This window comes from Lissotriton helveticus, chromosome 3_1 (genome assembly GCF_964261635.1).
Source record: "Lissotriton helveticus chromosome 3_1, aLisHel1.1, whole genome shotgun sequence".
NCBI lineage: Eukaryota > Metazoa > Chordata > Amphibia > Caudata > Salamandridae > Lissotriton > Lissotriton helveticus.
This window is the reverse complement of record NC_136061.1, coordinates 688,847,582-688,870,292: the sequence shown is the minus strand read 5'-3', so window position 1 is coordinate 688,870,292 and position 22,711 is coordinate 688,847,582. Positions and strand designations below refer to the sequence as shown.

At 44.3% G+C, this 22,711-nt stretch overlaps 1 protein-coding gene across 2 annotated transcripts in view; it reads left to right on the top strand.

The window, feature by feature from the left end:
• VPS13C (vacuolar protein sorting 13 homolog C) overlaps positions 1 to 22,711 on the top strand; it is a 2,773,485-nt gene that overhangs the window by 635,807 nt on the left and 2,114,967 nt on the right. For both annotated transcript variants that reach the window (XM_078680824.1, XM_078680823.1), the window contains exon 22: positions 18,391 to 18,508. In XM_078680824.1, coding sequence (XP_078536950.1) covers positions 18,391 to 18,508 — 118 coding nt within the window. The remainder of the gene's footprint in view (positions 1 to 18,390; positions 18,509 to 22,711) is intronic.

Sequence of the window (22,711 nt, the reverse complement as noted above, 5' to 3'; positions counted from 1 at the left end):
TTTCAACTCCTTACCTCTCGTGGCTTCTTTAATTGCCGCTCTCAGTGGGTCGTCTGGATTTCAGGGTGTGCACAAATGCACACCATAGTGTAAATGTGATTGACAGAGCAGTGTCTGAATGCTACGGACACTGCTCTGTCCAGCTCAGCGTGAAGGTGACATTTTCAACACGCATCCAAGAAGAAATAATGCAACTGAGCTGCTGTTGAACAGTTCAGCAGGGGCTCAGCACAGGGCTCCAGGGGTACTTAACCTGTCAAGAGTATCCTGCAGAATTAGCGATAAACAATACATCAGACATGAGTACCGGTACTCTCCTTGGCGGGGGTTGGAGTGCCGGTACTCGGAGGGATAGAAATAAGAAGTGCCGGTACTCAGTACCGGTGAGTACCGGCCCATTTAAAGCACTGGCCCTAGTATACAGCTCTTCGCCGCATTTCAAGTCCGCCCGCCAACTACGTCTGTTAATATTTGCGCTATCTGCGCCCAGTAGTGTGTTAGTGCTGGACAGGCCCACAGCATATGAACCAACCTTGCAGCTGCCTCTATACATCACGGGTAGTTCGATGTCACTGCAGGGAACATCTTGTGGAGTCTATGAAGTGTTAGGTATGCCCTCTGCGTGATCATGTATTGGATAAATTTGAATGACATTGTGTGACCCTGCTTTTGGGTAGGCTAGAAGTGCTGTCCATTCTCTGTCAGTTAGTTGTGCTTCCATGTCTGCATCCCACTAGGCCCGCAAAACCCCTAAGGAGGAGGTCTGTGTTTCCCTGATGCCCCTGTACAGCGATTTTGTCAAATGCCTACCGTTACCCATTAAATGAAGCATATGGACTAGCTCATTCGTTGTCAGTTCCTGCCCATCCGGGGCCCACACCTTTTTCATGCAGTGTGTTAATCCGGTGTGTTCAAGTGTGTCTCCTGTAGGAGGCCTATGTGTGCTTTTCGCCTGTTCAGCTGCACGTGAATACGGTACCTCATGTGTAAGGAGGCTATGCCTTGTACATTCCACGTAAGGAACGTAAATGATGCTCTTGATGCCATATACGCTACATGTGCCATGTAAAACACGCGTGCGTGCCATAACTCTGTTTCCTGGTGTAATCTGTTGCATAAAGAAACACAAAGGGAGGTACCCTCAAATCCAATGAAGTACCGGGTGAAAATTCACAACAGAAAAAGGTTGCCCGTTCTACAGAAATGCCCTCTCGCCTACCGTGGTGAGACTGTAGGCGGTGAGTAGATCACTCGTGAATACAGATCTAGTATTACAGGAAAACTATAAGTATACACTTCCTCTTCCTAAACACAATATTTGTAGAACATAAAACATAGAACACCTTCATAAGAGCACTAGAGTTATAATGCACAAGTCAATATATTTGATTAAAAATGATTCAGTTTTATTTTTTATAAAGACAAGATATTAACCTCGTGCATGATTTCATACATCACTTATACAAATTAATACACAATAATTCATTTCACAAAAACTAAAAAATCAACAGTTCATTTCACAAAAAAAACCTAAAAGGTCGACGCGGCGTTTCGGTGCTTTTGTTGAAGATCTGACATCTTCTTCAGGACAGGTTTTTTTCTACAAAGGAATATACACATTTACTCCACATGCTCTTATTAATAAAATAACAGGTGCTGTTCTACTCAAACGACAATATTTAAAACAAATTAAAAAAAAAAAACTTTTGGCATAATCCACATTAAACGTAAAGACTAAACTGTATTTGGAAGACATGCTCTACTACCACATTGGTTAAAATCCTAGGTATAGTCTCAACTACACCCTAAGACACAGAATTCTTACTTGGCCACATATTTTCTCAACCTATTACACTCGCATATGTTGACACAAGAGACTAATCCATTAATGACATTGTGGCAAAATACTTATACTGTCCAATAGACATTCATGACATACCTCTTAAGAAATGAGAGGTGGTTATTTCTCTTTGAACACACCCTCTAAATGCGTGATGGCACTGCGTGTTCGTTTCATGGGTCAACTCTATTCATATGTGACCTAGGTTCCAAAGCAGGAATAAAGATATACTTAATATCTACTAAGCCATCTGCTTAGCTTTAAATACATTCAACCGGGCAATTGGAGAAAAAAGAGAACCATACCTTCCCCACATACACTCCTTCATCGATGTAGATTGAAGAAATGACACTGTAGTTCCTCTTTTAGCGATAATACATATACTTCATGGATATTGTTAACATGCTGGGTAGACAGAAATACATAAAATTTAAGTAAGCGAGTGACCACCCGATGCATATATGAGAATCAAAGAGTACTCAATCCATCCAGTCACTACCTTAAAAAATATAGTTGACCTGCCCGTTTTGGATATTTTGGCGCTACGGGATACTTCTCTTTTTAAATTCGCTTCTGGTGATGGAGGTCACCTGTCAATAAAAATGGCGTCATTAGAAGACTGCTTTCTTACTAAGTGCCTATCTGCCACTTTGAAACCGATACTACCAATGCTATGGGGGTTGCAAGAATGTCGACATCCTAGTCAGTGCTGCTCTATGTACAGGCGGCCCCCTTTCCTCCCTCGATTGAATCAAATATAAAAGGTGAAGTTTTGTTTGTTAATATTTGTGCCATATTTAAATTCACATTGGAACAATTACATATGATGTTTGTTATAGCAGGATTGGTCCAGCAGACAGCAGGACTCGCAGATGTAGGAAAATATATTTTCAAACTGATTTTTTCCAACAGTTAAGTCTGCTAGCAGGACTTTCTGTCCTGATGATGACCTGATGAGTTAACAAGGCTGAAACATAGTTGACGCCTTCCTTTGGCAAAAAATAAAAAGAGGAAGTATACATTGCAAATTTCTTCCTGTTATAGGAAGAACGGACATGTTTTGTTTAACCATTCCCTCTGCCATTGTTTTTCTGTTTACACTATAAATGATAGTCTTAATCATTTGTTCTATGTAATTTTTCATTATTTTATTTTCTTTTTTTCTGTTCTGAAAGTACTTTATGTATAACTTTAGTGGTATGTTGTTTCATATGACGTAATACCCCAAACCACTGTAGCTGATTTAGCAGGTGTCAACTCAAGGAGAGGACCAAGGGACTACGGACATTTCAGCTGCATATATGGACTCCTTGCTGTCAGTTCCTTCTCCAATGCTGAATGTTCTTCTTCTAATGCAGAAAACATTTTGTGGATTGTTTGAATCATCCTTCGCTACAAATGAGTCCCTGAAAGCAGAGACTGATATGCTCAAGGATATTCTCTGCGCGCTAAAGTACACTAACTCTTGTATGCCTACAAATGTAAGGTTGATTGCCTCCCAAGCTCCGGATCAGGAAAGCTCCACTGTGTACGTATCTAGAAGACCAATGTCGGTAAGAAAGTGGAATCATCGGTGGGCAGAGAATTGGCGCTTATGCCATTTCAGTGTGAAGAAAGGCATGAGCATGAGTAAACAGCCACCAAACGCTTAGGTTAGTGGAAGCCCTAGTTAAATCGACCCAACCCAAAAAGAACCGAGGAACAAATTGAAGGGCACGTTAAGGGAAGAAGGGTAGGGTGAAAAGGGTATATTGAATGATGCACTTGCCCTATCTCAGTCAAGCCCCTTACTAGCGGCATAAGCAATCTATTTAACAAGAAGGGAATTAAGGGCCCGATAGGAGCAGGGAAATTGGTTCAGTGCCCCCAGAGAAATGTCCACTTGCACTTAGGACAGAGTATTAAGTTAATGAAGTGCCAAGATTTTAGTACAACTAAACAACCAGTCCATGAATTAGATCAAGCTCAGGAGCAGGATTTTCGCAGGGACCCCATAGCAAAATATTTGTTTCTGGATGTGACTCATAAGGGTTAAAAAGCAAGTAGATGGAAGCAGCTGAATAGGTCGAGCTTATCTGATAGAGACTACTAGCTGCGGATTCCTTAACATAGAACTATCCCCAGACGTGAGACTGGATCCGGCAAACTTTTTGCCACAGCATCCCTGTGCACCGGGGGGGACGGCACCAAGTGACTCCACCCTGACGTCGTCCGCGACGTCAGCGAGGATACAGAAGTCTCACCCCGGCACGCCTACGTCAGTTTTTTCTCTTTTCCGCGTGCAAAACGGATCCGGATTGTGTCCTGGCCTGTTTTTCAGGCCTTCTTTTCTTTTTCACGCTTTGGCGTTGTGGAACAGTGTGCGAATGCCTTCGGGCTTAAAGACGTGTACCTCTTGTGCACCTCCCATGTCGTTGGCGGACCCTCACCCAATTTGCATGTGGAGCCTGGGCAAGCACCACGACTCAACGGATTGCGACGCCTGTCGGCAACTTAAACCTAAGTCATGGCGGGAGCGCCTGATGAAGTTGCTGTCGGCCCGCTTGTCCAGGTCGGTGTCGTCCCAGTGTCTGTCCCCTACCTCGGAGGCCAGGAACCGCCAATTCCGTCTGCGACATCGTCCCTCACCACGGCCCCAAGGGCGTTGCTCCCAACTGGTAGGTCCTTCAGCTTGTCTCTGAGGCCCTGTCCTCCTTCAGTGGTGGGCGCCGGTTACCGATGGGACGTGGGCACCCACCTGTCACCCTCCCACCCGCCGTTTTCCGGCATTGGGGCGACTAGGGCCCAAATGACAGCCTACGCTGCGGCTTTGCAGACTTCTTTGGCTCTTCTCCACCCCCTGGGATGTCCGCGGATCCCTTGCCTCACGCGGGGACTTTCACAGTCGCCAGTCGTATGCCTGGAGATAATTCTACGTTAAGGAATCTGCGGCTAGAATTGTCTTTTCCAGATACATCGTTACCGAAGGTAAGTAACTGGTACGTTAAAGGTATTCTCCGCCTGTAAGGCACTGGAGGAGGTTACAACAAGGGAAATAGAGCAAGTAGCCTTTAGGGAATCCATAGATGGAAAATAAGTCACAAAAGTTAGTTTTTTTTCCTCAGTGTTGGTTAGTTTGGTTTTGAAGGCCAGAGATGAGCTTAATAACTCGTCCTACAAATTGTGCCTGTAGGTGAGGTAGGGATATCATTGCGATTAGAGTAGCCTTTATTGACTTATCATGCTGGCCTCAACTTGGAACTACTAAATATGGCAATTGGCGCAGAGGTAATCCTGTCCCTCTCCCACTTGGTGGGTTATATCCGTGGTACCCTTGTGGGAACTATTCCAGCCCACTCAAGAGAAGGAGTGGTAGACCCACTCGCACTTCGCAATAGATTTACGTGTCTAAGCGTCAATAGGGAGAGTAGCTCCTTATGGGGGGCAGGTTGATTAGGCAGTTGCCACACCTGCCAGCTTGGGAGTTTCTACTTGGAATGTTCATGGGTTAGGAAGCCTAAATAGAGCTGTAGATCTTATTCCAATCTGGGAGGAGAATGAGATAATTTGTTTTCAGGAGACCTGATTTGTGGGTTACCAAATTTATCTGAGCGGGTTTATGCAGTTTGTAAAAGGGGTAGCAAAAGTGGAGCCAGGGCACTTTCAAGGTTGGCTGATGACATTGGTATCGACAAAATGCAGCAAAGGAGGAAGAGTTAATCAGAAAAGTAGTGACTGGCTCTTGGCTTGCTTCCTGGACCTGTACGATGGGTGCCACTGGCTCAATAGCTTAATAATTGCCAACGTTTTTGTAAACCAATGTGAGATCTGAAAGGACATGTGGGAGGTATTACAGAGGGATTTGATGGCTTTGATAGACTTCCCAGATCCCCCCCGATTCTACTATTAGGGTACTTCAGTTACCGGTTAGCCCTAGCCCAGGTAGAGGTCGGTGGCAGCAACATGTTAGAAAGCTACGGACTCCCCAATGCGATTTTCCCAGAGTGCACCCAATCAAAGTATGACCTGCAACCAATAAAATGTCTTTTTGAGTAAAGATTTGTCTACCTAAATGGCCGATTAAGGTAGTATATGTGGGTAGCCCAAATGTTTGTGCGTGGCAGTCAGAGCTGTCCAGTTGATTACATGTTAAAGAGGCATGATTTTTTACGTCTTTTAAAGCTTTGAGGTCTAAAGAATGGGGGCAATGACCACTGGGGCTTAAAATCGGCTTTACTTGCAACTCCTCATCAAAGGGAGCGAGTTATTCAGATGGAAATATCCTTCTCAAAATGATTAACTACAAGAAGAGATGAAAGATGCATGTTCCTACTTTCGCAATACCAAGTGTCCAAAGACTTGGTGCTGGGGGGGATCCGGGCCCCAACATTCTGTAATGGTACTCTGAGACCATTGCAGAGGCAAATGATTGATCCCCATAGTTGTATTGTGCAATTATGAGGCCAAAGGAAAACACCTGGTGGACCTCTAAACAGCCCTGATTCAATAAGAAGTGCTTGGTTGCTAGGAAGAATCTGAGGAAAGTAGGAACGGTTTGGTGCTCTTTGGGGGTTCTCAATCGAAGAGAATCTTACAACTGCATAAAAAAAGCAGTATGAGGCCTTGATTCGTGCTAAGAAGCAGGCTTATTATCAGTCAAACTGGGACATTATGATTAGCACCCTACATGATAAAGATATGAATATATTTTTTAAGCTAGGTCAGAGATGGTGTAGTAAGTCAAATTCACCTTTAAGGTGCATGGTCCTAGAAAAGGCTTGGGTTGCCTATTTATGACTTAAAAATGAAGAGAGGTAACCTGGATTCATTTTCTGCTAAATATTTCATAAAACTGATATACTCCCTAAATCTAACCAAGGCAGCTGGGCCAGAACACCTCCCCACAATTGCAATAGAGTCCAATCCTATACGGTAGACAGTCTTCTTCTCAAATGTTTGTGTATCTATAACAAGGTCAGGTATATTACCGCCAATCTGGAAGGATGCAATAATGAACCCTATACATAATAAAAGGGAGACGAATGTCTGGGATAATTTCCGCTTGACAAGCCTGCTTGACGTTGGTGCAAAATTGTACTCAAAGGTAATTCTCATCTCTCTTAAGAACTGGATTGAGTGCAATGATATTGTCCCACTAGAACAAGGAGACTTCAAGTAAGTGCATTAGACGGTTGATCACTATTTCAGTCAGTGGGCCGTGGAGCTAAAGGCGATAGAAACAACAGGGAATCTGTTTTGTTATTTAGTCGACTTTAGCTCTGCTTTCGATCTGGTGGAGCAGAGTATTCTGTGGGGAGAAGCTTGGGATGTAGCAGTCGGCGGTGAGGAGGAAAATGAGGCGGACAAGGAGATGCAGACAGAGAATGTGTGCACCATCACCCAAGGGACAATAGAAGAAGAACGCTGGAAGGAGGCCTTGAAAGCGGATGTGCTATTGCAGAGTGCGTGTAAAAAAATAAAGCGGTTTTGGATAGACCAAGACAAGTGGGAGGAGACCCTTAAACGGTTCTGGATGGTCAGAGACGAACTATCCATTGAAGATGATTGACTTTACTGGGGTTCGAAGCTGGCCCCTCCTGAGACTATGAAAGAGAGCTTGGTAAACTTGGCCCATATGGAGCACCTGGGGGTTACCAAAACCAAAAATAGGTTGCGTCTAGACTACTGGTGGCCCAGCATGGATCTTGAAATAGAGAGGAAAATAAGAGCATGTGTACCATTCTCCACCAGTGACAAGCTCCTAAAACACACACCTCCTATGTATTGCAGATCACCTTCTTGTGGCCCATGGGCGGACATGGCCTTTGACATAGTGGGTCCTTTGACAGCGGAACAACACAAACCCTACATACTGGTTCTCATAGATCTTTACTCCATGTGGCCAGAAATAAAGTTTGTGTCTGAAATCACAACAAGAGACTTTCTACTAGAAGTATTTATCAGGGAAGGTTTGCCAAGTAGCTTACTGACAGACAACGGGGTGCACTGTGCTCAAAAGAAATGAAGAAATTCCTAGAGTGCAATGGGATGAAACAAATGCTGTGCGCACTTTATCACGCAGAGACCAATGGGATGGTCGAACGATTCAACAAGACCATCAAGAAGGGCATCCAGCTAGCGAGGGCAGGAGGGCTGTGCTGGAAGGATGAGGTTCTTAAACGTGTAGAAGCCTACAGACTTGCCCTTCATCAAACCACAGGCATGACACCTTTCACATTACTTATGTCAAGAAAACCCAACTCTAGGCTAATACTAGGGTGGATGAAATGTTTCAAAGGTTGGACAGGCCACTCAAAGGAGGCACAGTGGTGGGACAGAGAATGCAAGGGGATGACTGTTAGGAAAGGCTGATTCGATAGATTACACACAGTAAAAGACATGGGTTTTAGAGTGGGGGATCTCATCAAAATCAAAGCACCTACGGGTAAAGCAAACTGGTCTGAGTTTACTGAACCTACTAGAATTGTAAAGTTGTTCAGGAATGCCATAAAAACACAAGAAGGGAAGATTTGGAACCTAGGAAGGGTAGTAAAGTATCCTACACCGAATGCAGGTACCAACAGCCCTTTAGAAAGCAAGAGTAGAGTCCAGAGCAGGGCCAGGTCGCCAGATCCAGGGTGTTCCAGGCAGGCCAAGACTTCACCGAAGAAAAATGGCAGGAAGGTTTGCCGCCCGAAGTACTTGGAACACTATGTTGGCAAATAGTTATGTACGTGTTTCCCCCCTTGCATTACTGTTTTTCTAAATGTGTATATGAGGGGGATGCGTGGTATCCTCCGCAGTAGGGGGAACACTGTCTGTTTCACTCACCCCCTCCCTTTGTTTGTGTTATGGTTTGTACCATGGTGACAGGCTGTAGAATGTCAAGGTGGGGAACGTTCTAAGTGGAGCTCCCTGCACGGAGTGTTTGACAGGGCATCCTGGACAACATCTGTGGCTGGGGTCTTCTGATGTACTTCTTTGAAATAAACTTATTTTATATATCTTCGTATCCTGTGTTCTACTGACGGGAAGGCACAGTCTTCAGTTTCACACCTACAAATCAACCCTGCAATTTTAGGATAAACTCTGGCCAATAGAGGTTCCAAAGGCATCAGTTCTCTGTGCAAATAAAATTGCAAGGAGTGAGCTAAGATGGGCAGTGCAGGTTAGGAACAGATTTGGAAAATTTGCTGTGGCTTTAAAAATAGAGAAATTTAAGATGACTGAGGCCTCCCACATTTCGAAAGGGAAATTAAAAGAGGCCTGTAGAAGTGTCATGGTTGTCTGATGTAGGGTATGTAAAGAGTAAACCCTCTGCAAATTATATGATGGAATTCTGGGATAATCAGAGGGTGTGCCCGTATATATCTGCATTGCCAGATGCTCAGCTATGTCTGTTATTATTAAAATGTTGTTTTTCTTTGAATGTTCTGTACTCAATGCCGGAGATATTTAACGCACTTTTGGATGCTGAGAACAATTGCACGTGTAAATTAAGATTTCAAAATGTTTGTGTTTTTTTTTTTTAGACATTCTTCATTTTTGTAGGTCGAGATACCTGATTTTGAAACCGCTTTTTATAAAATATAACATATATCCTTGCAACGAAGCACTTGCACTTTTGGTGAAGGTGGACTTTTTTGATGTTGCATGTGCCTTAGCAACATTTTTAAAGATACGTTTGGTCTAGTAATGTGGTGATTATAGATTTTAGACCTTTTAGGTTAGCTGATGTGGCATCCTATGAAATGAGAGTCCCAAGGGATATTCCGTGATACATGTCCATCTTAGTCTTGCTGTTGAAAGAGGGCTCTATGGGGCCTTTGAGTAGGCTGAGTTTTGGACCTTGAAAAGGATTGGGGGAGGGTGTTAGGGTTGGGGTTAAACTTTAATGTGTGTACATGTATTTATTGTTTTACAGACAACTGTCTAAACCTTAATAAAGTAACTTGAACATATTACTGTTGAACACCAACAACATCAGTACACAATGTAGCCATTCAGTCTAAATGCTGATCCTCTGCTATTCACCAAAACGTTGGACCTGGTGGTGGGCTTTATGTATCAGCAGAAAGTTCACTGCTCTCCGGATCTAGGTGAAATGTTCTCATCAGTGTAATATCAAAGGAGGATATCTCTTTAGTAATTAAAAAAAAAACTAGTTCTCAAAGGATAAACTTTAGTTAAAAAATGAGGGATGATGCTTTCAGCAAATCAAATGTTTCACAGCATCAATAAAATCAGATCAAGCCATTGATATGCGAGTGTAGCAAGTGCAAAAAGTGCTGTCACAATGGATTTTAATATATGGTATGCCACACATAAAATGAGTTACAATATCATGTTCAACATAACAAGGGTGCCTGTAGAAAGCTGAATGGTGACAGAGCTGTGTTGAATTGGTATACAACGTATAACAGGGCTATTAGTAGTACAAGAGAAACAAGTACTTGGCTCTGTATTTAGAATGAATGTCAAATTAAAGTTTAGTCAGTGGATAATATTCATTGCCTGTCAGTGATGAGGTAGCCTTTGTGTACAATAGTCAATGATGTTTCGACTCAGATATGAAGTTATATGGGGTCTTTGTTACTACGGCGCATTGGGACACTGTATAACTACCATTCAGAAGGTCATTCAAGCAATAAATCAACATCTTGATTAAAAAATAAGCTTTAAAAGTCTTCCAAAATGACTCATACCTCTAAATAAAATAACTAAACAGCAGGCTATTTAAAGAAAGAATGGATAAACAAGTCTGATCACGGCTCTCCCGCTAAGCAAGTGCTAGTTGCACAGGATTAAGCAGCAGGACAGACGCGCTGTTTATCAAGACATAGACAGAGGCTGCTGCTTACTCATGTTGAATAATGGGCTTGTGTCCTTCTGCTTACTCTTGTGCTCATCGCATTCTAATGAGAGGAGCCTTGAAAAGACATCTTTGGACGTTCCTCCTGTAAATTAGCATGCACGTTAATGTTTTTTCAGATTTAAGAATAATTTTATGAGACTTAGTGCGCCAAGTGCTCGTGGTAATTGCCCTAGCTTATTCAGAGGAAGAAACGTGTACCCCGCAGAAGAAATAAATGTTTTACTTGGATAATGACAGAGTGCTAATCCTGTAATGGGTCAGACATGGCATTTTTATGGATGTGCACCCCTACATGGAGTGGCCCAGCTGTGGCAATAACTGGAACCTTAGTACCTATTTTTCGTTATGGGTGAATATGGCAGGTGCCGTGCGTAGGGGTCCCCGGAGTTTACAGGCGCCTCCAAAGCTAAATAACCAAAGGACATTCGAAATATAAGCCCCGAAGCAAGCAAGACTCAACACCGAAGCTCAGTTTGGTGATGGAGATCATAGGGGTAGGTTAAGGGAGGTGTTTGGGGTGTTATACCCCCTTAATAAATGTATTTTCAGATTAATATTTTGGTTCAGGTGTTTTCAGTCGGGTATGGTCAGGTGTCTGTCAGATTTCACCTGGGATTTAAATGTATACACTGACAAACCACACACACACTCATCTCTGTTGTGAATGCCCTAAAAAATATTGATTATTTTACAAAATATTGTTTCTGTCACTTAGTACTCCTACCAATCCACATTGCGCTCCCTTTTCATTGCCCCTTAAGTCCCTTTCATGTGCCCTGCTTGTCATATAATGTAATTTTAAATGATGTGCCCATGTGATTGTCTGGCAATCTGAAGCTTACACCCCCATACCCCCCCGTCTTACTGACCGAGCTACGCTCCTGATCGAGGTAGATATTTATGGCTCCCTTCTATGGTGAAAGCTGATTCATCATATCCTCTCAGCGTAGAAAGCGGGGGGGGGGTGAGCTCTCAATGCGAAACTTGTAGTTTCACTTTCTCTTTCACACGTGCTTTGCTCAGTGCTTTATCTGGGAAAAGAATAAGTGCAGGTGCTCACCAAATTGAGCAGTGAACGGGAGGGGTAGGGCTTTGGGTAGGGCTAGGGGTGGGGTTAGGAGGCAAGCATTAAAAGGGATTGAGACTTTTTTGTTGTAGAATTGTGCATGGTAATACAGAGCTATTTCTGCCATCTGGAGAGTCTTCTGCTGTACAAAAGGTTACATTCAATATAGTTTAAATCTCAAATCTGGCTAAGTAAAGCAAGCATAATGGGTTAAGTGCATAGTGGAAGAGATGAGCACAGCTTCCATAGGGGCGTAGCTTCGCGGGGTTTGCGGTGATAATCCCGCCCCCTTTCACCGTCCATAAATTTATTTTCAGATGAATATTTGGGTATGAAAGTGCGTTCCTCTATCCGACTCCAATGTAGTTAGAAATCTGAATCTAGAAATGAGCTCCCTCAACAATAACTTTGCTACTGTGAAACTATTACACCTTCTAGTTGGATAAGCTTCCATCCATCGAGAAAAAATGCACACAACAACCAAGATGTATCTAAACCCATTACACACTGGCATCTCAACAAAATCCAATTGGATCTGATTGAAAGGACCCCCCCCCCGATCTGCCAATGTGGCACAAGGCAACAACTGTCTTTTTCCCCGCATTCATTTGTTGGCACGTGACACACCGATGACAATCTGCTTCTGTAATCACGCGAAACCTTGGATTGAGCCAAGTCTGCCTGAACAATCTCACCATTGCATCCCTTCCTACATGAGCTGCTCCATGAATTTTCCTTGCCATTGGGCTTAACAGACAGTCAGGTAACACTGCCCTACCAACAGCTGAAACCCATATGTCACTTTCTCTTTTCTCACAACCTGCTCTGATCCACCCCGCATGTTCATGGTCGATAGCTTCTATTTGCAAACACGTGACTTCATCCCATGTATCTGCAACAGTTAACATCATCCTGAGTTCTGTCTTCTCTGCACTTTTGCCAATGCAATCCCCTTTGAAAATACATGCATCAGTAGCACAAAAGTGAGCAACTTTGTCTGCATATCTGTTCCCTGAAGTAACAAAGTGTCCTCCTCTTCCATGGGCTGCGCACTTAATAACAACCACTTCCCTTAGTGATTGTAATGCTTCCAGCAGTTGCTTCACATATTCCCCATTCCTAATGGGAGAACCTGATGATGTTAAGAACCCTCTCTGTGACCATAGCTGACCAAAGTCATGAACCATACCGAAACTGTACTAGCTATTGGTATAGATGGTGACTCGAATCTGTTCAGAAACTCGACATGCATGGGTCAAGTCAATGATTTCAGCTACTTCTGCAGAGAGTACTCTCTGTAAACAAGCAGCTTCCACCACTCCAGAGATGGTACACAGAGCAAAGCTGCTCTCAAATTACCTTCATTGTCTCGTAAGTATGAACTATCAACAATCAGTGCTTGATTGGAATCAGACAATGGCTCTTCAACAATGTCAGGTCTCGGCTTGGTACAAAGCTCAGTAACATCCGGACAGTCATGGTCTTCATAATCTTCCCCATCAGAATTTGAAACGGGTAACAAGGTAGCAGAATTTAACACAGAACAATGATTCAGGGTCACATTCCCAGTAGCAAGCAAAACCTGCTCCTATCTTGTCACCCTGTTATTAATCAAATGATGTGTTTTGGTTCCCATCATCAGTAGCTCAACTGAACAAGGTACATATACAGTAAGTGAATGACCCATCATAATGCTCTCACATCATTCAATACTGACACCTGTTGCAACAACGGATTTGAGACATCTGGGCAACACTGAAACTACAGGATCTAATGTAGCTGAGAAATAGGCCACTGGTCTACGGACACCTCCATGTGTCTGGGTGAGTACAGAAAGAGCACCGCCCTCTCGCTCATGACAGAATAAGGAGAATATCATGTTGTAATCAGGCATTCCCAAAGCTGGAGGGCAACATAGGCACTCTCTCAACTCCAGGAAATCAAGCAAGCAAGCAGTCATTATCCCAAGGTTCCCGATCACACACATCCTTGTGGGTCAGCATCTGCAAAGGCTTTGGCATCAAGGAGAAATTAGGAATCCATTGTCGGAGGTAGCTAACCATGCCCCAAAACATCCCGACCTTTTTCTGGGTATTAGGCGGATTCATTTTCATGATTGCCTCCACTCGCTCTAGTGACAACTTCCTTTTGCCTTGTCCAATTCTATGACCCAAATACTGTACTTTGTTCAGACAGTACTGAAGTTTAATCTGAGACACCTTATGCTCATTGTCAGGCAGATGGCTCAGTAAGGCAATAGTATTGCCCTTACAAGCCTCCCGTGTCTCAGATGCAATGAGGAGATCGTTTATGTACTGGACTAGCACTGAGTTTTGGGGTAGAATCAAACTCTCAAGGTTCTTTTTACAGTACCTCGTTTAATATGGTGGGACTTTCAGTATACCCTTGTGGGATACGACACCACGATAAGACATGATTCTCCTGACGGAAAGCAAGTACAAATTAGCATTCCTCGTGCAATTGAATGGAGAAAAATGCCTGTGAACCTTTCAGCCTTGCAAGGAATCTGAAACAGGATCACAGATGGATTCGGTACCACAGGACAACATGGAATCACAATGCTATTGACCTTTCTAAGGACTTGAAAAATGCAATATTTCCAGCACTGTTATGATTTTTAATGTACCCCAATATAGAACAGGGTAGACACCTAACCTTTCACCTACATTTTCCCTGCCATTGCACTACATAACGATTTTGGTATTGACCTTTTACCTAGTTAGGTACGGCATAAATGTAGTGGGATTTTCCCCAAAAACTAGACTACTTTATTATGCATAAGGATTCTCAGAATCACAGCAGGATTACCATCTTCTGCATAATAACTATGTATAAGGGTCATGCCTTTCGTCATACTCTACAGATATGACACAGCAAGATAGAACCCCTTAGGGTACCTTTTGGTTATACAAACACCCTATCTTTGCTGGAGCGGCAGAGGAGAAAAGACTTCCATGCTGACACACTGACCCGAGACACTTAGGTCCCTGCACGCAGACACTCCAGCACACAGTGGTCTGACATCCCTTGTGGAGTGGCCTTCTCGAGACCAAGACCGGGTCCTTTGTTTCCTCACACAAGGTAATGGGTTGGTTTTATTCTAAGGGGATTCTTGTCTCCACACCTACATACATGCTAGGTACGTTTAAGTACATCTAGTTAGGGTTAGCAACGTAGGAGTACTCATTATTATTGTCATGCCTTTATATACCTGCATATATCCATTGTTTTAGCACTATGGTAGAAATCTACCATTCATTTACTCTGTTGGTGCTCATAATCATTTATATCTGTTTCTGTCTTATTGTTGTTGCAGCACACATATTTTACTCGAGAATGACGCTGGTTCAATAAATGCTTATTAAAATCGTCTCCATTGTTTATTCCGTGCATCTCTCTGAGACAAAGTGAGCACGAGTGACTGAGCGAAAAGTACAGTACTGTTTCCATGATTGATGGCTTCAGCTAAATGCTAACATTGATTGCTGTCCCACATGGGATTATTTTAATGCGAAGTCACCCACGGTGTGTCGTTGAAGGTGTGATCTTCCTTTCTTTCTTTCTATTTCAATTTTCTATTGTTTAGTTATCATTACAATTCCCTACACCAGAAAGGGAGTATTTGAAAGAACCTGTCCTCAGAAATTCTGAAAAAAAAAGAAGCCGCAGGACTTATCCACATTAGACTTTAGATGAATAAGCGCATTCATTGTAACGCCTTAACCGCGGCGGCAATTCTGCAGCGGTGCGGGCGTTCTAAAGGGTGTGCGGGGCTGCGACGGCCAACGGTCATTCGCAGCACCAGGGAGGGAGTGCTCTCGTCGGCCATTGGCCGATGGGAGCACGGAAGGGGGTAAAGCCGAAAAGACCAACTCATGAACCTAAATTGATGCTAATCAGTCTACCCTTGAGAAAAATCTCATTAGATGATATGACCAATATAAGGGCACCACAATGCATAGCACCTGTAGAGATGGAAAGATGGCAATTATACAATGCCCAAATGTATACATCTCATATTCTATGTACATATATAGATCCATACTATATATACACACACACACACCTATATCTACAGGATATGCGATCCAGTCCCATATAGAACCACAGTGATGAGAGAAGTAAACTGTAACCTATAGTAAGATGTTCACAGATACATTATGCCATATAGCCGTATGGATGAAATGGAACGGAAAAACCAGCCAATATTCAGTAATATTCGTTATTGCCTTTGTCCCTTCTAGTCCATAGGCTCATTTCAATCTTTAGGGGTCATGTGCTACTGTCCTACTGTTGTATTCTTACACAGTGTTATTCAGCTGCCCTTGGGGCATGATTTTTTTCTGTGCCTGTAGGGTTATTTTATTTTTATTGCCTGTGGTACTTGCCACCGTTTTTATTAGGAGCTTATGCTCTTTTTCATCTCATTTCTAAGTATGTATAGTCTATTGTTAATTTAGACTGGCTAGTTGTCTGTAGGATTAGTTTGCAGCTACTCCTCCGTGTGGGTATAGATATGGTATTTAATTCAAATGTTAAGGAATCTGTGGCTAGATCTCTCTATCAGCAAGGTACTTACCTTTGGTAACACATTATCTGGTAGAAACATAGTCTAGCCGCAGATTCCTTAATGCCCTACCCATCGTCACCGATCTGCGAACGTCCTGTAGTGTAAGAGTTATACCCATTATCAGCACTGATTTTACACACCAGTGATCACTGTTTCATATAATTGTGTGATGCAATGAACCATTTGGTCTTAAACTTATGGATCTTGACTTAGTATTACCATACCATTAATTTCTGTTTTCTAGTTATTGTTTCAAAGATACATTGATCTTTTTTGGCGTACTGTATCCACAGCCAATTTCTATGGTGGCTCCGCATTGTGGTGCAGAAGGTTTCACAAAAGAAACGGACGCCCACATGCTGGAGGGGACTTATGTGACGTCACAATCGGAACCAATATCATAACGGTGTCGTACGGCTCCAACCCTCGGCTCGCACAGGTAGTGCTGAAAAGCTTTCCGGACCAAGTCTGACACCGGGCGAGAATTCGAAAGTTAAGGAATCTGTGTTTAGACTCTATCTCTAACAGATAATGCGTTACCGAAGGCAGATAACTTGTTCTTTGGGGCCCTAACACACCAGAGCCCAGGTGTTATTTCACCTGCTGCACTATGAATAGCTATGCCTCTGATAGGATACCATTCACCTGGAACAATCAGAACCCAATCAATGATTGGGTCGTAAAACAGTCATAATTTGGGTGCATTGGGTCACTAATACTCTTGAGCCCCAGAACCACTGTAATACTTATAGCTACTTCACTGAGAAGGCTTACACGCATCGTTCAGTGCTGTAAGGGCCAGTAGAAGGGGCCCCTCCCTTGGGCCTCACAATGGTAGACCATGGCTGTGATACTGATCAGAGAGAAGCCAGTGGTATAGGAAAGGTGCCATGATTTCTGGTGCATGTAAAGTAAATTGCCCTCCTTCCCTGTCCACTGGCTGGACAGAAATGCACAGAGATACTTTTGGCACATTGGGCCCCTATCACCCAGGACATTGATGTCACTCCACATATTGAACTATGGACAGCTATGCTGCTGAGAAGTATAAGTGGCCCTGTGCCACAGCTATGGTTCAGTGCTGCAAGGCTCTGGGAGGGGCATGGATGTAAAAGTCCATTCTTTGGCCTTACATCACATGATCATAGTTCTGATGCCCCGGAGAGAGGGCCAGTGATGTAGCACTTGTGCAAGCAATATGAAGTAGCCCACTGTCCTGTGGCTGGGCATTAAATTACAGTTGCATTTTTTGTTGCTACTGTATCTGCTACACTATTGATAGCCATTACTGGAGGCTGGGTATAGCTAACTGTTGTGAGGACCACCCTTTTCCTCTTAGTGCTGAAGCGTTGCTGTAAGGCTCTGAGGAGGTAGCTCTTTCCCCTTTATCATGCAGCACCAAATCATGGCTACGCGGCCCTGGGGAAAGTGGAGGCCACCCTATGCTTTGCAGCCCCCCCCTAAAATTCGACCATGGTACTGTCTGGTGCAATGGACAGGTGGTGGTGGCACAAGATTAGTTAAGAGAGAGACCTGGTCCTGTTAGGCTTGATAGTGGTGAACTAGTGCAATGCCCTCAGCAGCTGCCCATGCCTTGCACAGGCCCTAACTTGCACCTGCCATGGAAAAGCATTCACACACCATCTTTAGCACACTCGCGCCCCTTGCAGAGTAGCAGCTACACTGCAGTTAACACTCTCACCCCACTCACATGAACAGTCACACACTATCAGAAACGCATTTGCACCTTTCACAGGTGGACAGAACTGTTCCCATGAGGGGCAGGGTCCAGACTGATTTGCATATAGCTGGGTCCAAACTGAGGAGGAATGGTGTGTAAAATAACAATGGATTGGGATGTGGCCTAAGTAATAACCAGTGGCTGAAATTATTTCAAGCATTCCATGCATGACTTTTTGTATACTTTATCAGCTATAGAAGCAGTTTCTAGTCAAAGAAACAAGTTGATAATATCAAAGAATCTTCATACGACTACTAACTGTCAGCTAAAATGTAACTATCTTTTTCTTGCTTTTTAGGTGAAAACTGGAAAACAGCAAGATTTCAACATCCATCAAAATTGCATATACTTCAGCCAATGGATGTCCAAGTTCAAATATCCAAAGCTATGGTGGAGAAGGACAGCAGGATGGCCAAGTATGTGATTTAGAACATATTGTTTCTGTCTCATGGTAGTGACAAAAAATTACAAATGCTTACATTGTTATGATGTCTCTCAAGCATTACCAAAATCTTGGGCTTCAGATGTAATATCTTTGAGTATGTATGACCACCACGGTTGGTATTGAGCCCCTTCTAACGAAGAAAAAAGATAAATGGAGTACACTGAGTTGAGGAATAGCAATTGAAATTCTATCTGAATAAACAAAAGAAGCCGCTCCTTGAAGTTTAGAAAAACAGCGACATACTGTTTTGATATTAAATCAGCATTACATTTCACAGGCTTGGGTTTAGTTTATCCATTTAATCGATAACATTGTAAGACATTAAAAATGTACAAGGAAATGGTATTACTTAGACCCCTGCAGGACCTTCAGTCCCACTGAATAACTGAAAATGTAGGGAGCCTTCTGATGGATACATCTGCCTGTGGATTCTTCACCTTATGAATATCCCCTGCGCCAGCATTTCGCAGAAATTTTTCATAGCTCTCCGCACCGACGAGGTCGTCACAGCATCATGGCTCTGCACTCAGCTCTGCATGACGTCACCGGAGCCATAAGACCACGTTGGCGTGATGACGTCAGTTACCTTTTTTTCTGTGCTGTCGACGCTAACGGATTGTCTGGGACCCGCCTATCTTTCTACCTGATACTTTGTTTCGAGCTTTTATTTGTTTCTGGTTTTGCTATGTCTGTTCAGAGGAAGTCGGGTTTCAAGCCCTGTAAGGAATGCAGAGGTCATATGTTGAGCACTGACCCGCATGATGACTGCCTTTGGTGCCTTTCATCTGATCACGACGTCGAAGGTTGTTCTCCTTGCAGGAAAATGAACCCAAGGCATTGAAGGAAAGAGAAGCTACATTTTATATGTCCAAGGTGAGAAATGAGAAAAGGGGCCGTAAGCGGTCAAAGTCGAGGTCGTCGACTTTGCATGGATCGAAGAGAAGGCACAAGAAGAAGAAGAAGAGGCATGGATCTCGACGTCTTTTGTCAAAGCCTTGTGCTTCGAAGTCACCTTCTCCGGCTCCTAGACGTCGTGCCAAAGACTTTGTATCTCCTTCACCTTCTGAGTCTCCACAGGTGTCTCCAGACTGGTCTCCTTATGTGGGCACCCCGGCGCAGTCTCCGGCATCGGTGGATTCTCCGGCTCCGGATGGTACATCGAGTCTGGTAGATGACGAGACTCCTGCTGCTCCTGTGGCTCCACCAGTGACTCCAGTGGTTGAGACTTCAGAGGTTCCTCGTACAGAGGTCGAACCAGCGCAGTATCCTTCGTTCCCGGCGCCGGGTTCGGATCCATCGCAGTTTTTGAATGCGATGTAGGGCGTTTTTGCCAGAGCCACATGCCCCTCTGGAGCACCTTCGGGTCCCATGGGGTCCATAGGCGTTTAATTTGGGTGTGCCTCAGCATTATCCTCCGGCCCCCTTTATGCCATGTATGCCGATGGCGCGGTAATGGCAGATTCCGGCGCCGAGGATGTCGACGCCGTATGGGCAGTCCCCGGCTCCATCTGGTGTCCCTTCTTCACAGGTTCGTTTGACGCAAGTTGCTGTAACGCATTCAACTTCGACGCAGCTGCCGGAGCCATCGATGCTGCATATGGCGCCACCGACGCCGCAGCCAAAGATGCGCTCTAGAAGAGAAGCGCAAAGGTTGATTGAAGAAGAGCAATATCAGGCTGGTGACATGGAGGAAGGTGACATTTCTGAGGACTTGTTTGAAGACTTGTGTGAGGTTAGTGGTTTGGATGTTTCTCCAGAAGGGGATTTTGCATCACAGAAGGCTTCTCCTTCAAAGGCTGTAGCACCTTATCAGGTGGTTATCAAGAAGGCAACTGAACTTTTGGATTTACAGCTTCCTATGGCTGAATATAAGCCTAATCTTACAGAGGTGCTTCATTCTCCTTCCTCTGTAATAGAGCCTCTCTTGCCTTTCAATGATGTCCTGACGGAACCGATAGTCGAGGTTTGGCATAAATCTTTCTGCTCCTACAGTTTTTAGATCTGTCTCTAGGAGGTATAGGCCAGCACCAGGGGACCCTGAGTTTTTCTTCTCACCCTTCACCTCAGAGTTTGGTGGTTCAGGCTCCATGCTCAAAGCAGTCTGTGGGATCTTTTCCTCAAGCACCGGCTGACAGAGATTCAAAAAAGCTTGAGCAGTTGACGAAGAAAGTCTTTTCGTCAGCCAGTATGGCTTTGAAATCTACCAACGCAACCTGTTTGTTGGGCAGATATATTCATGCCCTTATGGACTCTGTCAAGCAGATTCTTCCTAAATTATCGGAAGAAGAACGGGGTAATTTAAGTGAAGTTTTGGCAGACACTGAGGCTGCTGCTCGCTAAGTAATCCAGTCGGGCTTGGACATTGCTGATTCAGTGGCAAGGGTGATGGGATCATCTGTTGCTACTAGGAGACATGCATTGTTGATGTCTTCTGGATTTTCACCGGATGTGCAAGCTGCTCTTTTGGGTCTTCCCTTTGACGGCTCTAAGCTCTTTGGGGAAAAAGCTGACTCTGCTTTGCAGAGATTTAAGGACAGTAAAGTCACAGCCAAATCCTTAGGTTTACAGTCTCAGGCAAGAGGCTATGGATTCAAAAGGTATAGTGGTTTCGGGAAATCTTCCTTTCATTCCCGTCAGCCACAGCAGCAACAGAACCCTTTGTATAAGTCTTACAGAGGTAAAAGCAGAGGTCGCCTTCGTGGAGCTGGACGGCATCCCTCTTCCTCCTCCTCCTCCTCTACCTCCCCTACCTCCCCTACCCCTCCCGGTAATTCAGGAAAGCAGCCCAGATCCGCCTTCCTGGATCATGTGGGTCCTGTGGGAGGCTGGCTTAGCCATTTTCTACAAGACTGGAGATTAATAACTTCTGACCTTTGGTTTCTAGATCTTGTAGAAAATGGGTTCGCTCTTTCCTTCAGGGAATTTCCCCCTCCTAACCCTCCTTGTCAGGGGTTTTGTACGGAGGATCATTTGCTTCTCCTTCGGAAGGAGGTTCTTACCCTGTTAAAGAAAGGTGCGATAGAGATGGTCCCGGAGCAGGAAAGGGGTCAGGGGTGCTACTCCCTGTATTTCCTGATTCCCAAAAAGGATGGCAGGTTACGTCCTATCCTGGACCTCAGAAACTAAAATCTGTTTCTCAAGCAGGAGAGGTTCAAGATGCTTCAGGCGCTGCAACAAGAGGACTGATGGCGTCCATCGACTTACAGGATGTGTATTTTCACATCCCAATCCTGAAGTTGCACAGGAAGTATCTCAGTTTTACGGTTGGGTCTCAACATTATCAGTTTGCGGTCCTTCCGTTTGGTCTTACTACTGCACCTCGAGTCTTCACCAAGGTGATGGCAGGGGTGGCTGCCCATCTCAGGAGGTCGGGGATCCCTGTTTTCCCCTACCTGGACGACTGGCTTTTGAAGGCAGAGTCCCCAGAGATGGTACTTCATCATCTGCAGGTTACAACCCAGCTGTTGTACAAATTGGGTTTTTCGATAAATGTACCTAAGTCTCACCTGGTGCCCTCCCAGCGAAACCTGTTCAGAGGTGCGGTAATGGATACCACTGTGTGTCGAGCTTTCTCACCTCCATAAAGAAATCTCGACATTCAGGAAATGATTCCCTTGTTTTACAATGGAGCAGTTGTTCCAGTTCTGAAGGTCCTTCGGCTGCTCGGTCTGTTTGCTACCTGCATCCTGCTGGTCAACCATTCATGCTGGCACATGAGGATGCTCATGTGGTGCCTCCACAGGCAGTGGTATCAGCACAACAGAGAGCTCATGGAGTCAGTCAGGATCTCCAGAGAAGCTGCAGCGGATCTGTTTTGGTGGAGCGTGGAGGGCAATCTCTCTCAAGGAAAGCCCTTCCATCTTCCTCCATCTGTGGCCACAGTGATCACGGATGCCTCCACTCTAGGGTGGGGTGCTCATCTGGGGGATATGGAGATCAAAGGTCTTTGGTCTCCAGAGGAAAGGTTGCTTCACATCAACCTTTTGGAATTGCGGGCAATACGTTTGGCCCTCAAGGCCTTTCTCCCTTCCCTTCATGGTCAGTTGGTTCAAGTCCTGACTGACAACACTGTTGTGATGTGGTATGTCAACAAGCAGAAAGGAGTAGGGTCGTACCGTCTCTGCAGAGAGGCGTTCCGGCTCTGATCCCGGGCTCAGGACCATCGGATTTGCTT